General features: G+C 46.1%; 1 protein-coding gene across 2 annotated transcripts; it reads right to left on the minus strand.

Annotated features, from left to right (window-relative positions):
* Nucleotides 1–5324: 5324 nt before the first annotated feature.
* Nucleotides 5325–13372, minus strand: LOC123084794 (pentatricopeptide repeat-containing protein At5g15280, mitochondrial). Of its 2 annotated transcripts, XM_044506307.1 has the most exons (11): nt 12962–13372; nt 11839–12873; nt 8823–11496; nt 8563–8729; nt 7405–8470; nt 6950–7018; nt 6536–6831; nt 6285–6450; nt 5944–6171; nt 5569–5762; nt 5325–5499 (listed from the first exon to the last, which is right to left on the minus strand). In XM_044506307.1, the coding sequence occupies exons 1-3, from the start codon at nt 13015–13017 to the stop codon at nt 9090–9092; spliced, it is 3498 nt and encodes a 1165-aa protein (XP_044362242.1). In that variant the 5' UTR covers nt 13018–13372; the 3' UTR covers nt 5325–5499; nt 5569–5762; nt 5944–6171; nt 6285–6450; nt 6536–6831; nt 6950–7018; nt 7405–8470; nt 8563–8729; nt 8823–9089. The 2 variants fall into 2 exon arrangements, with proteins under 2 accessions (XP_044362242.1, XP_044362241.1); XM_044506306.1 differs by having other exon boundaries at nt 5327–5499; nt 8823–12873.
* Between the last annotated feature and the right edge of the window lie 1350 nt (nt 13373–14722).

The following is a 14722-nucleotide window of genomic DNA, read 5'->3' on the forward strand; positions in this document are numbered from 1 at the left end:
TTATAAAATTTAAATTTTATATAAATTTTATATGCAGAGTAAAAAGGACCAGAAGAAGTATTTCGTAGGCTCGACATCGGGAGATCGCCTCAGCACCCCTCCCGGAGGAAAACATATGTCCTTTGGTGACGCAAAAAGAGCAAATCACTCCCATATTAACCTACATCCTGATTAAATCACAACTAAAATTGAAGTCTAAGCAAATTACCCGATAAACAGAGTATACACAACTCCCCTTAAAAAACATAGTATACACAAATGAACCCCTAAAAGAATTTAGTATACACCAATGAAAAATTAGGCGGTATAAGGCGCTTGCTTAGGCGTGGCAAGGCGCTTGGTGTTGGCGTGGAATTACATTGTGATCAAACGAAAACAATAGCGCAGCTTTAAACACTTGTTGACAGTGTTTGCTCATAAACACAAGAAAATGTAATGAGTTACTCCCTCTATCTTATATTATAAAACGTTTTTGGCACGCATGTATGAACCTCGTCACGCTATGATTTTTTCTTCTTCTGTTTTCCATTTTTACCCTCTCACCCTCTCGCCCGCATCACTTGTTCCCCTCCCACTCTCATGCCAGCACCGCCGCTCGCCTCTGCCGCATCGCCCCCACCAACGGTCGCCTCCGCCGTGCCGCCCGCACCGACGTTTCCCTCTCACCCGCATCTCTCTCTTGTCTACATCTCTCGATCCCCTCCCGTCACATCTCGCTGCCTCTCCCTCCAGTGTCGTCGCTGCCCAAGATTTGATTTTTACTGCCGGAGGAGCTCCTGGAGGAGGAATTGATGCATTCATGCATATGTGCAGCGGCGAGGAGCTGTTGGATCTGTGTGGCGGCAAGGAGCAGCCAAAGCGCCACGAGGAGCACTGGAATAGTGGGAGGTGACATGAACACCACAACAACAACGACATCGAACCGCCTCCCCGACGGCCACGGGGAACATGGTGTGTACTCTCCCCTTCTATTGCTCTCTACTCCCGGTTTTTCGAAAAATGGGTTTCCCTCGCTTTGTATACAAAGCAACCAACCAAATCATACAAGGATAGATGTTGGAGCGGAAGCAGCACAGTCGCGCCCAAAAGAAACGACAGAGAAAGAGCAAAAGAAATAAATGCCGACAACGGCAGATCAACAAAAACGAAGAAGCCTCGCGATCGCTGCGCCCATCGGGACCTTCCACTAGGCTCCAAGACTCCGAAGCGCCGGCACCTATCAACACCTCCAAGAAGGATCGCGACGATGACGACGCTGCTGCCAAGGGTTTTCCCCGGTACACGACGAAGCGAAAGGAAGGGTAGCCCCCGACACCCTCCCGGAAGGTCAGGTGGCACCCACAGGCGCCACGCCACCGGTGTCGGCCACGCCGACAGGGGTTTCCCCTGATCCCAACCCGCACCTCGGGCGCTCCGGATCCAACCACCACCCTGCGCCAACGCGGTCATGAGGCCCCCACGCCGTCTCACCACGATACCGCGAAGTGAGGACAGCGCGGTGAAGAATCAGAGCCGGGACTAGGGCATCAGCACCGTCGGCACACGGGAGGACCCCACCTCCACCGTCAGTGACGGTAGCCGTCTGGACGCAATAGCAGGAGCACACCAGGGCCGACCGAGCCCTCGTGGGACCGTAAAGCTCTAGCCTTCGCGTTGCTGCCGGCACGCCATCGACGCCGACGCCCCATATCCGAGCCGCTCCTCCTTCTCACCGCGCCGCAGACAACGAGGCCACGCCGGGGGCCGGCCCGCTAGGATCCAGATGGGGCCCGCCGGGCCCAGATCTAGGCCGGGGGCGCGACGCCGGCCATCCAGCACCACCACGCCGCCCTGCCGCCAAGGAGCAGCGCCGCCACCACGACCGCCGCCGGCCACCCCGCCAGGAGGACGCCTCGCGATCGCTGCGCCCACCGGCTATAGATGCTCTCTTAGATACTTCCTCCTTCCTAAAATATAAGGCGTGATTGACTTTGCACGGTCTTTGATGCATGACTTTTACCACTAACATATACAAAAGTACATGGATTAAATATGTATAAATGGCATCATCGTATTTTGTCTTTTAAAATAACTTTATTTCATATGTCTGTATACTAATTTTGTAGATATATAATACATGAAAATCATAGTCAAAGTTGTATAACAAAGACCAGAAAAGTCATTTGGCACCTTATATTTTGGGAAGGAGGGAGTACATACTAAAATATAGTTTTATATTACAAGAAAGCTAAATTCCGAACCATTTCTGTTACGATCATTTCTTTCCCTCGATTATCCCCTTCACCAACTCAACTAATGTCTACGGTTGTTAAAAACACAAAAGCTACATATTTGACCTTGTATTACTACCATAATTCTGTATTTTTCTCGTTCCTTTCTTAGATTGTCTCTAGCGCATAATGTGTTATTTCTCAAGAATTTATACTTGGAAAAAGTTACTAAAATGTACCGTGATAAATTCTATGTAAATATCATAATACAGACCAGAAACCTAAAAACTTAGCTACAAACACCATGATAACTTTAACTCCGGAAAAAACATAGTGAAAAACACGCCAGGAAGTTCTGTGTAAATAACATGATAATATACACACGTCAATGATTTATGTATAGGGCTGGAAAAAAAGCTTGAAGCTCGTGAGCTAAACGAGTAGCTCGTGACTCGGCTCAAATCGACTCGAACTCGAAGAATAACGAGTCAAGCCAAGCTTTAGTTTAAGATCGTTTATAGACCAAGTTAAACGCGCCAATCTCACGAGTACTCATGTAACTCGTTAGGCTCGGTACAAAAGATCAGCCACTCCCAATACAAAAAAAATCAGCCACTCAGCACCCTATGTCCTAGGCGCACAACACAAGGCCTAGCCGTTGAAGGCCCAACCGCCTAGGAGACTCAAGCGTTAGAAGGAAATTACTATTTTAGTGATATATATATATATGTTTAATATATACATAATCATTTTTATAATATTTGAGGATTTTATGTTCATATATTTAACGAGCTTAACAAGCTAAACGAGTCAGCTCGCGAGTTATATGAGTCAAGCCAATTTTGGATTTGAGCTCGTTATAATAACGAGTCGAGTCGAGTTAACTCGTTAACAAAACGAGCTCTAGCGAGTCGAGCCGAGCTGGCTCGACTCGGCTCGAATTCTAGCCCTACTTATGTACAAACACTATGGTAGCTTTTTGACCCAGGATTTTTTTTACTCAATACACCGTCAGTAACTTATATGTAAATAACATGATAATATATGCACCATAGACCGAATAAGTTACATACAAATCTCATGGTAATTTTTTACTCGGGAAAGAAGTTGTTGGAAACATACCTCTGGTAACTTTTATCTAAATAGCATGATAACATACTCATTGCAGACCTGGTAACTTAGGTACAAACACTCCCGTAACTTATGTGTAAATAGTATAGTAATACACGCACAGTAGACCTGATAACCTATGTACAAACACCGCTGTAACTTTTGAGAGGGGGTTGTTGAAAAATATAGCTCGGTAACTTATGTGTAATTAACATGGTAATATACACACCGCATACCTTAAAATCTATGTACAGACACCACGATAACTTTTGACCGAGGGCAAAAGTTGATGAAAAACATACCGGTAACATTTGACAAAAATATGTTGTTAGAACATATCAATATGGGATCTAGTTTCGAAGGTGTCGTCACTATGAATTTTTTATGTGAAAATGATATTGTATTGAGTGACGGTTTGAGCTGCAAAACATTTCATTTTTTTGAATTTCTGTGAAATCTTCGCTGATGTAAGCATTTTTGTTTTCTAGTGCATGCGTGAATGTGCATGTGGGGAGACGGTTGGAAAACCATTTTTTATGTCCTGGTAATTTTTTGCGTAAATACATTATAACTTGTGTATCATAGATGTGATAACTTACATAGCACACACATGGTAACTTTTTAGCCAAAAAAAGTCGTGAGAACATATCAACATGAGGTTTAGTCGAAGGTCTCCTCGCGATGATTTTTTATGTAAAAATGATTTTTCAATCAAAACTACGGTTTGAGCTACAAAATATATTTTTAAGTTGAATTTTGATGGAATCTTTTGCTGACATCAATTTGTTTTTGTCTTATCTGTATACAAGCATGAATGTTTTTTAGGGAGAATTAGTACACATGATGCAAATATCCTACTCCCTCCGTTTCAAAATATAGTGTGATCGCGCTTCTCGAGGTTCAGCTTTGACCATAAATTTAACCAACGAGACCGACTGCGACGGGAGCAAAAATTATATAATTAAAACCTTCTTTTGAATATGAATTCATTGGTATAACTTTTGCTCTCGCTATAGTCGGTCTCGTTGGTTAAATTTGTGGTCAAAGTTGAAGAACGGAAATCGAGGACACACTATATTTTGAAACGAAGGGAGTAAGAAACAACCCCAACCACATGTGGTTCCGCAGCAGCAGCAGCACAACGGGGTGATCTCAACTTGTCGTGAGCACGGGTCTGCCGTTGGCCACCGTGGTGTGGCATTGCAGTGGGGGTGGGGCGCGGTCGCCGCCGTGGTGCGCCGTTGCAACCAGGGGTCGGGCTCAGGCGCTCCCGTGGTGCTTGTCGCCCACCTCTACCACGTCCGTCAGCTGCACGCGGTGCACCTACCTCATTGGAGAGAAGGATGGCAGCGAGGCAACCTGGTCGAAGGTCCAGCGCTTGCCAACGGCAACAAGATGGCAAGGACGGGCGGTGCCGCTCCTCCCTCATCACCGTTTGACAGGAGCTCGTGGCGAACGACGATGGTCCTTTTCTTGCAATATCCTCCTTGTTGCGATTTCTATAAATTAATGATGTCGTAATATTTTTTTCCGTAACACCTGTATAAAGGCGAGTACAATTTACTTTTTTTTGCAACATTAGCTCTGTTGTAGAAAACATTTCACAACAATATTTTTGTCGCAGAAGTTCTGCAACATGAAATCTGTTGCAAATGTCCAAACACAATATCATCCTTGTTGCAAAGCTAGCAGCTGAATCTAACATGCACCCCGCGTTGAATTCAATGGCTCGCGAGGCGGCGGATTTTTTTAAAAAAATCTGCCGACCGACGCGTAACATTGCCCAAATTTACAAGACTTTTTTAAGACGAAGGGAGCACTATACTAGTAGGACAGAATGATGGTACCTTTTACGTCCTAAAATATAGTGCATATTATACTTTTTGTGAACTTTGAATACCATACTATAAAAGCAATATCATCAGATTTATCATGAAATACATTTTCATAAGGTATATAGATATGTAGGGTTTAGGAATTATAGTCTTGCACTTTCTTAGTAAAAAAAAACATATGCATAAGGGAATACTCAAACCAACTGACGCCTTGCAGGTACAATGTATTTCCCTTTTCCCTGGCCATCATCTCTTTTGGCCAAACCAACATCCTCTCTCTTGGCCAAAACTGCAGGCATTCTTGCACCATCCGATTTTGCCACAATAGTACGATCATCAGGGCACTGAAACAGAATAATAACACTTCAGTAAAATTACTGGCAAGTACCAACCCCAAAAGATATAAACAGTACCTTGTATATATATCTTATCCTAGCCTCCTCATCCGCCAGCATATCCTCCTCATTCTGGATGTATTCAGGTACCCCTCGATCGACCAAACCGTACCCTACTTTGTGTGGGTGAGAGTGGCGACCTTTATATTTATCACCATTGACAGGGTGCTTCAAATCAACATTTCCATAATTCATACATTCATAGCATCGGCCTTAGGAAAAAAAAACATGTGTAGACAGTTACTACATATGTCTGGGCATGAACTAGCTTAGATATTAAAACTACAGGAAAGCTAAGGTAAACATGACACTAGGGGCAACCAAATGACATCTACCATATAAATGTGAGCACGAACCGTATGAACAAAACTTAACGTAAGGCAGAAGAAATACCATTGTCATTGCGTTTCACCATACAGAAACAATTGAGCACATATTCAGCACTTTCGCCCTTTATTTGTGTGACTTCAGCAAAGAATAGATTGTTGATGCCACCGTGAAAATCATCAGCTCCTTAGGCTTTGTAGTAAAATTGAGATGATAGTACATACTGAGGCAGCCAATCTCCCCCATATAAAATTCTTGGAAGCACACAACACCATCAAGTTCATATGCAAGATCCTGAAAAGGAGGCATGGATTGTATCAGCACCTAGTACATGAATATAAGACAATTAACACAGACCTGGTAATAGGACAGAGACTGAGGGCAAGGAGGAGGGAGAGAGAGCAAACCCCTAAAAGATGGTGATCTTCATTGTACTTGTCCAGTAAAGCTTGAACCAATCGGCTGATATTCCCAGGTTTCGGATTGTCTTTGGAAGACATCTTCCTTGTGCCATCAGGCCAGTAAAGGCAATATCGAACCGCTATCTCCGCCTCCGAAAGCCCATCCTTGCGCCTAGTTCAGGTCAGAGCATTCTATATGTTAAAAACATTGTAATTTCTGACATGCGAAAATCCATGATAAAGTTGAGAACATTCACATTATTGGAGAGCGCAGGTCGTCGAGATGGCTAGCGATAGCATCCTTGGCTTCCTGCAAGCTCCGGAACGGCCCACCCAGAGGAGGATACGTGTGGAAAGAACCCACAAGGTCTGTTCTGATGAAAAACTGTAAATGCCAACCAGAAAAGTAAGGAGCCAAAATAGATGGAGACGAGTGCCTTGACGTTGGCGAGACGTCGTGAGCCGCCGCCTCTGCCTGCGTGGAGGAAGAGGAAGTGTTGGTGTTCTTTGGCTCTAACGCCCCGCGGGCACACCATGATAAGGGTACTCATATCTGAAATGGAAACATGATCGGAAGGTTGGTAGACAAGAAAGTTTAAAACTATGGAGACGAATAATTCCATCGTATGATGGATAAAATAGAAACAATGGAGCAAGAGTCACATACGTACCGTCGGCCTCGAGGCCGCCACTGTTTGCCGGGAGGAATATACGTTTTTGCAGATGCCGGATGCTCCCGTCTGAAGCAGAAGAACACAAGCTCGATGAGTTACGTCGATAAAGAACAACTTATTCATCAACTAACCATCTATCTACTGAATAATATAGAAACCGGCATAGCAGAGTAGCAGATACAGCAAGTAGCCGAAAGCCAGTGGATCATGGTTAAGTTTGGATATAGCTGAGAATCGCACATTTCCTTTGTGTAGATGTAGTAATGGAAGTGGAAGCGAGGTGCCGGGAATTTGGCCGTGTTGCTTGAGGGACAGTGGCTGGCTCGTACTCCCTCTGTAAACTAATATAAAAATATTTAGATCATTAAAGTAGTGATCTAAGTGTTCTTATATTAGTTTACGGAGGGAGTAGAAAAATAGAGCAGTGAGCGAGAAAGGAATAGAGTTCATACCGTGGGGGCTGCGGCCAACTGCGGAGCCTCGTCTGGACACCGGCCTCCACGTTTGCACCTGCTACGCGTCGAGGCATCCCATCCGCGTCGGCGGGGACATAGCGGCCGCCGGGAGGCATGACGGGAAGGAAGGGGTTGTGCGGCGGTGGATGCAGCCGACGGTGGCGCCCCGCCCGGACGTCGGTGATGGCTTCTCTGCAGAGACGGTGGTCGTCGCGGCCGCGTAAAGAGAGCTTTGGTGGGGAGACGAGGAGAAAAAAGCAGACGTGTGCTGTACTATTTGTTCTTCATGTTTTGCTTGGAAGCGGAAACGGACATAGACCTCTCGGAAAGCAGGACGGAAACGGATACTTGCCAAAAACGAGCACGGAGCAAATACGGTCCGAAACTGATACGAAAGCGGATGTTTGCTGCAACTAAGAGACCCCTCGAATCATGCATAAAAAGTGCTAGGGGGTGTTTGGTTTACAAGTCCTAGGACTTTTTCTAGTCCCAGGGACTAATCAAAAAAGACTCTCTAGTAGAGTCTTTTTCTAGTCTCTGTAGAAAAAGTCCCTCCTGTTTGGTTCTTAGGGACTTTTTAAAGACTTTTTCTAGTCTCTGGGACTAAAAAGTCTCTAAACCAAACACCCGCTAAAGCACGAGCAAACCAACAAACCCGTTCAATTGCTAAGATGACCCCTCGAATATTATGATACATCGCTTCATGGTGAAAAAAGCAACAACACATTGGATGAGACTCGAAATAGGACATTGCACACGCTCGGTTGACCGTGTGGTTAAGTCACAAGTTAACATGAAGAGAAAGATCAAACAAAGACAAACATCGTCGAAGGACCGGGACAGGACATGTGGGGAAACGGGCAGTGGACGACGATGGACGGCCGGAGGACACCGTCAACACAGCTCCAGTGTTGCAGCGTCGACGATGAAGCCCGTTTTGGTCACCGGGAGCAGGGTATGCGAGCAAGCGGGCACCACATGACCTAGTGTGGCAGGGTAGGAGCACAATCAGGATTCGGCGCTTACAACAATGGCCCTGAATCCTGATGGTTCCTTCAAGGTGCTGGCGTGGAACCACAATGTGATCAGACGAAAACAATAGCAGAAGTTGAAATAAGACATCTAGGAACACAAGAAAAGGCTATGAGATATTACTGTTGTGGCGTTGGGCTATCCACCAAACCCTCATATAAGGAATAATCGCGTGAGAAGAACATGAGAGATATCAAATCACGACAATATTTTTGAGGAGCAGCTTCGGAAGTAAGGTCATCTTGATGCTCTTCTTGTTTCTCTAGCTGCGGAGCTCGCAAGACCCTACACTGCAAGGTAAAAGAACACAATTTCTATTAAAACCTACTCCGCGAGTCAATATGACCAGAATATGTTGTACAGAAACATAACAAGGTATTTACCTTTTTGTGTTGCCAATTCGCTGGGATGCATCCAGGACTGCAATTTGTGGTCAACAAATGATGAACAGAAAGAGATTTGCCACGGGCTCAATGTCCATGTATTGCCCACTGTTCCACTTCTACAGAGCTTTAGCGTGCGAGCTGGTAGCCGATGTGCGGCCACAGTAGCAGTGACGCAGCCGCCTTGCGGTGGTTATTCGTAGGAGGGCAGCCATCCATAATCCCCTTGCCATCAGCATTGGCTATATCTTTGCATGGGAAAAAAAATCATTTCCTCCTATTATCCTTCATGGGGAATTGACTGGATGAAATAATTTTCGACAAAATAGGTTGTTCATATCCTTCAGTCTTCCTATCAGTACTGCTTAAATTGCTTATCACAGACCACTGCATCTCAAAGTTGGGTACGTGTCCTGCTTGCTGCATGTCATGCAGAAGTCCTGCGGCTTCCGGTGTGTTGTTACACCTACGGTAGTTATCAAAAACAGTTCTATACATGCCAAAGGATGCTGCAGACCCAAAGGTCCTTAGCAAATCCAAAATCTTCTTAGCGTCACTGGTTCTTCCCATTGAACAAAGGCCACGCATGAGCACATCACAGGATCTCTCACTTGGTTTTAGGTTTTCCAACTGCATCTCAGCAAGAAAATCAAGCGCCCGGTCAAATTCTTTCAGTATACACAGCCTGTGAATGACAGAGCTGTAGCTAGCTTCACTTGGAAGTCTACCATGCTTCAACATTGTATTTATCAGATTAACAGACATTTCCACGTCACCCTGTCTGCAGAATTCCTTGATTAGCACATCAAAACTAATGTAAGATGTAGTTAGTGCACTTCTGCTCAGGTTGTTCAGACATGATTTTGCTTCAGAATTTCTTCCAAATGAAAGGAGAGCTGAAATGAGAGTCAACTCAATGACTAAACCATGCTTCCATCCACTGCCCTCAATCAGATGAAATAATTCCAGTGCTTTCTCGAGGTTCCCTAACATGCAGTGGTGACTCAATACTATTCTGAGACTGCGGTTGGTTGGTGTTAATCCCTGAGCAATGCAAGCATCAAGCATAGTAACTGAACGATCGGTATCTCCAGACTTGTGAAAGCCATAAACAAGGAAATCATATGTTGTTTTGTCTGGAGAAATACCGTTACCTTTCATATCCTTCAACAACTCATGAACCTGCAAAATGTTTCTTCTCTTGAAAAGACAGAATAACAGAATGTTGTATAAAATCAGATCTGTTGACTTCTCACTGTCTTGCATCAGCTCCTTAAGGCATAACGCACTAGAAAACTGACTCTGCTCACACATTCTGCGGACAAGTAGGCGGTAGCTAGAAATAGAAATGCTAGCATGTATCTTTAGCATGATACACAGAACTGCGTCTACTTTTCTCCAATTGTTTAGACAACAATATGATTGAAGGATGGAATTTAGCAATTTGTCACTTAATTTCTTCCCTAAAGTGGATGCTTGAACAACTGATATTGCCTGGCTTACTTTTCCTGTCTGCAGTAATTCGTTCACAATGCAGCTGCAAGCTGGGACATCAGAACATTCTGTTTTCATCATAGACTGTACCAAGTCCTTGCATCGTTCTGCATCAAACCATGCTAGTGAAGAGAACGCAAATTGGTGGGTGAACACATCCGATACTTTTATTTTGTTAAGGCAGATGTCATACAATCCAATCGATTCGACAGTCCTCTGCTCCTTTAGGAAGCCCTCTGCCACATTAAGAATCAGGGAACGGCTCACATCCACACCCTTTTCTAGGAGAGCCTCCAGCATCGCACATCCAACATTAGTGTAACCTGTCCTGCATAACTCTTTGAGAAGTGCACAATATGCACTAAAAAACAAATATGGATAGCAGTCCAGCAGCGCACTTATAAGCTGCAAGGCTTCCTCCATTACTCCCCATTTGCACAAGTGACTGATGAGGGGTATCACATCCTTCTTATCAGGAGACCAACTAAACTTTGTTGCAACATTCCAACACTCCCAAAACCCTGCGATGTTCCTTTCTGTACAGAAGCCTAAAAGCAAATAAGTATATGTATCTTGATTGACTGGCAAGCCTCTTCTGAATAACCTGTCCAAAACTAATCTTGCACAAGCTGACATCTCATTCTTACTCAGTGTTTGGACGACTAAATTTAGAGTTTGAGCATCCAATTTATCAAATGTATATGGCATTTCCTTCATAAGGTCAATAACATCCATAACATGCGCAGGGCTTGCGCACAAGGACTTGATTAGTTCTGAAGAGCTAGCTGGTGAAATGTAATGTCCCCATTGAAAAGCTTCATTTTTCAGCAGAAGAGCACTTGCAACATTGCCTTGCTGACACGCACTGACTATCTTCGAGTTAATATCTAGGTAAAGAGCATTATCAAGAATCTGTACCAACGAAATCTCAAGCCTTTTGGAGTCAGTGTCCAAATACAGGCCATTGCCTACTGAATCAAAAAACTCAGCTTTCGGGAAGCCAGTGGCGTTATCTCTCTTGACCTTCACTCCTAAGTGGTCTAGCCCCAGGAAGGATAAGGCCTTAGAGAGCACACAATTTCCAGATGGAAGATCATTTACACCATTAGTCTCCATTGTTCTCAAGATATGCTCTATATCATCAAACTGCCTATACTTGCAATATCCTGCCAGAAGTATCCTGTATGTTAAAAGTTCTGGCATTATTTTTCTTTCAATCATGTCTTCAAGGATATATTTCGCATGTCTGTACAATCCCTCTGTGAAAACACCACCTATAATAGCATTATAAGCACAAACTTTAGGTTCAATATGTCTAGAAAAGCACTCAGATAAATAGAGGAATGCAGCTTTGAGTTTCATTTCTCTACAGCTATGGCATATGAAAATGCCAAAGGTTGTAGCATCTGCGGCAAATCCTAAGGACTCTAATCTTTGCAAGACAAACCATGCCTCGTCAGTACCAAGATTTGTGCACAAAGACGCAAGCATTCGATTGCAAAGACGCAGCTCAGGTAAATACCTCCACTCTTCCAAGAAATTCATCATATCACCAATATCCTTCTTCTTGCAAAATTCTTTTGCGACAGTTGACAATGATCCCTTGCTTATTTCAATGTTCAAGCTCTTTAGCTGCCGAATTATACGAATAGCCTGTAAGAATTTGTCTCCCTTGACTAAATCATTGACAACAAAATCAAGAACATCTCCTTCTGTGCAAGAGCCTAATCCAACTTCAAGCATGTCCACATATACTCTTAATACTAACGCCTCTTTTCTCTTTCCGACCAGACGATTTAGAAGTACTTGATAGCATGAGGCTGAAGGAACCAAACACTTGGACCTTGCACGATCAAAAAGTGCCACTGATTTGTCGAGGTGGCCAGCTTCGGAATACATCTGGGTAATCTGACTGAACAGTCTACTCGCATCGGTCAGAGCCCTGTTGTCATCCAGCAAGAGAAGCAACGATTCAGCTTGGTTGAGCATATGAGCATCTGCAAGTATTGACACCATGATGTCATTCGACCTTGGAAGATGTCGGAAGTCCTTGCTCTGCCACGAAGCCCACCTATACATATTCCACAGAAATCTTGCGTTCCTAACTTCTGCTGCACCTGGTCCGAAACCGATCAAAATGTCAAGAAAATCCTCAGGCCTCAGCCGCGAAGCACGCCAGAACCTGCGGAGGGTCTCCGGTGAGAGCCAGAGACCAAGCTTAAGAACATCCCGCAAGCTGCAATTCCCTTCAAAGGTGTCCCTTCCAGTGTCAAAAATGAAAGAGCACTTGGACACAATCAATTTCCCAATACCAGGGCCCAGTTTTGCTACCAAATGGACATCAGCCTCGCACTTTTCCCCAGTTTCGTGCTCCGCACTAAATCCGGCTTCCTCCGAAGATCCGGCAACGGCCGAATTGCAGAGAGAGGTGCCTTCTTTCTTCCCCAGGGTGTAGCAGCGTTCACCATCAAACAAGCTCCCTTTGTTGGAGTTCAACTCCGGAGCATTATTGGCATAGCCTCGGTGTTCAATCTTGGGCTCTCTCCTTAGATTCGAGCTGGAAGTGGTTGAAAATGAAATAAAATTAGTGTCAAGCAGGAACAGCAGTGCCATTCTGGAGAAAAGAAGCTCTGTCTCTGACGCACCTTGGTCGACGACGCCGTAGATGGATTGCTCGGCGCAACTGCCACGCCTTCCACATGTGATTTCCCCGTATACCTCGCGAGCGGTTGGGGCCGCCGCATCGCTCACCCAACGAGGTTGGTGGGCGGACCCATTAGCGCGCGGCCTTCCTCCTCCCCCCGTATTCTCCTGAGACGGGCCGCGGCGGCGACGGCCAGGGCGGGCGTGCTGGTGAAGGCGGCGCCGCGCGCAAGGAGCGGCGGAAGAGGGAGTAGGGGCCGCCGGAAGAAGGAGCGCGGGGGGAGGGGGAGACGGCGGAGGCGCGCGGTGTTCGATCCACCCGGCGAAGATGACCGGAGTTGGGTCAGGGGAGCCGCTGGGCCGGGCGCAGGAGGTCGTCGGGCTGCTTCTTTCTGATGTTTTGGATAACAAGGCCCACCAACAACACCAACGAGGCCTAATTCAAAACCGACACAAACGCGAGCCACCATCCCGGCAACATATACAAATCGCTTTCGAATCTCCCGACGAGCGCCGACCATCATGGGCACGAAGACGAAGCGATCCTTCCCCGCCTACTCCTTCCAGCCCCACGCCGTCGACGAGGCAGCCGGCTACCCCAGCTCGGTTCTCCTCGACAGCAAGGCCTACTTCGCCGACCGTGAGAACGGCGCCATCGTCGAAGCGCAGTCGATCACCGGCCGCACCGTGAAGGTCACCTTCTGCCTCGCAGACCCGCCGACCGTCTCCTACTTCTGCGTGCACGGCACCGGGTTCAATATCGAGGACTACGCCGTTGAGCCCTGGGTTATATCCTCGGACAAGGACCTCGTCCTCCTAGGCTCTGGCTCAGCCCCCGGAGCGACGTGCAAGGACGTGATCATGCCGAGTACTTCGTCTACAAGGCTGGCCGCGGCGGCGGGCCATCGCTCACACCGATCCCAGCCACTCCCCCCAGGTATCAGGAACACATGGAACGTCGGTATCGTGTCATGCGACGACGAGGGGGGATTTCTCCTAGCTGACCTCATGCATACAATGCCTACCCTTGCAAACTATGACCTCACCGTCTTTTCATCCAAGACTGCTACGTGGACCACCAGGAAACTGCAAGTGCAGGCGCCGCTCAGCCGCATCAGGGTAGATGACCTGTTCATTGCACCTCACAAGGTGATCACGCTTGGCGGAGGCATGGTGGCATGGGTCGACCTCTGGCGTGGCATCATCGTTTGCAACATTCTCGAGGAGGAAGCCGACCTCTTCATCTATTTCATCCCACTGCCTAAGCCCGAATTCAACTTGGACCGGATGGGCGATCCGACACGGGTCCACGATGTCACCTTTTGCAATGATGTCATCAAGTTTGTCGAGATGGACCATCATCTTTATAGACCGGAGGGTGTCACCAAGAGGTTCAAGGTGACAAAGGATCTTGATAGCATAGATAGGATGCACGATGTGGACATTCTCCTCACTCCACATGATGACTTCATAAGAACACATAATTAACAAGAGCAAATCAATAATATCAGTGATGGTTGGAAGGTCCAGACATGTTATAGGCATCTTTCCTGGGACCACTGGTTCAAGGGACATGTTGTTCATGTCCACGACATCTTGGGAGTTATTTATCCAAAACCACCACACTTGGGGATAGGGTAACCACTTGGTACCACATTGAAGGCATATCACAAAAAACCATCGAAAATGTGCCTAATGCATATCGTGGAGCACTGATAGTCGGATAACCTCGCGAAAACAGTCAAACTGACTGGTTGGGCCCA

The sequence above is a fragment of the Triticum aestivum genome, chromosome 4A, assembly GCF_018294505.1.
Source record: "Triticum aestivum cultivar Chinese Spring chromosome 4A, IWGSC CS RefSeq v2.1, whole genome shotgun sequence".
NCBI lineage: Eukaryota > Viridiplantae > Streptophyta > Magnoliopsida > Poales > Poaceae > Triticum > Triticum aestivum.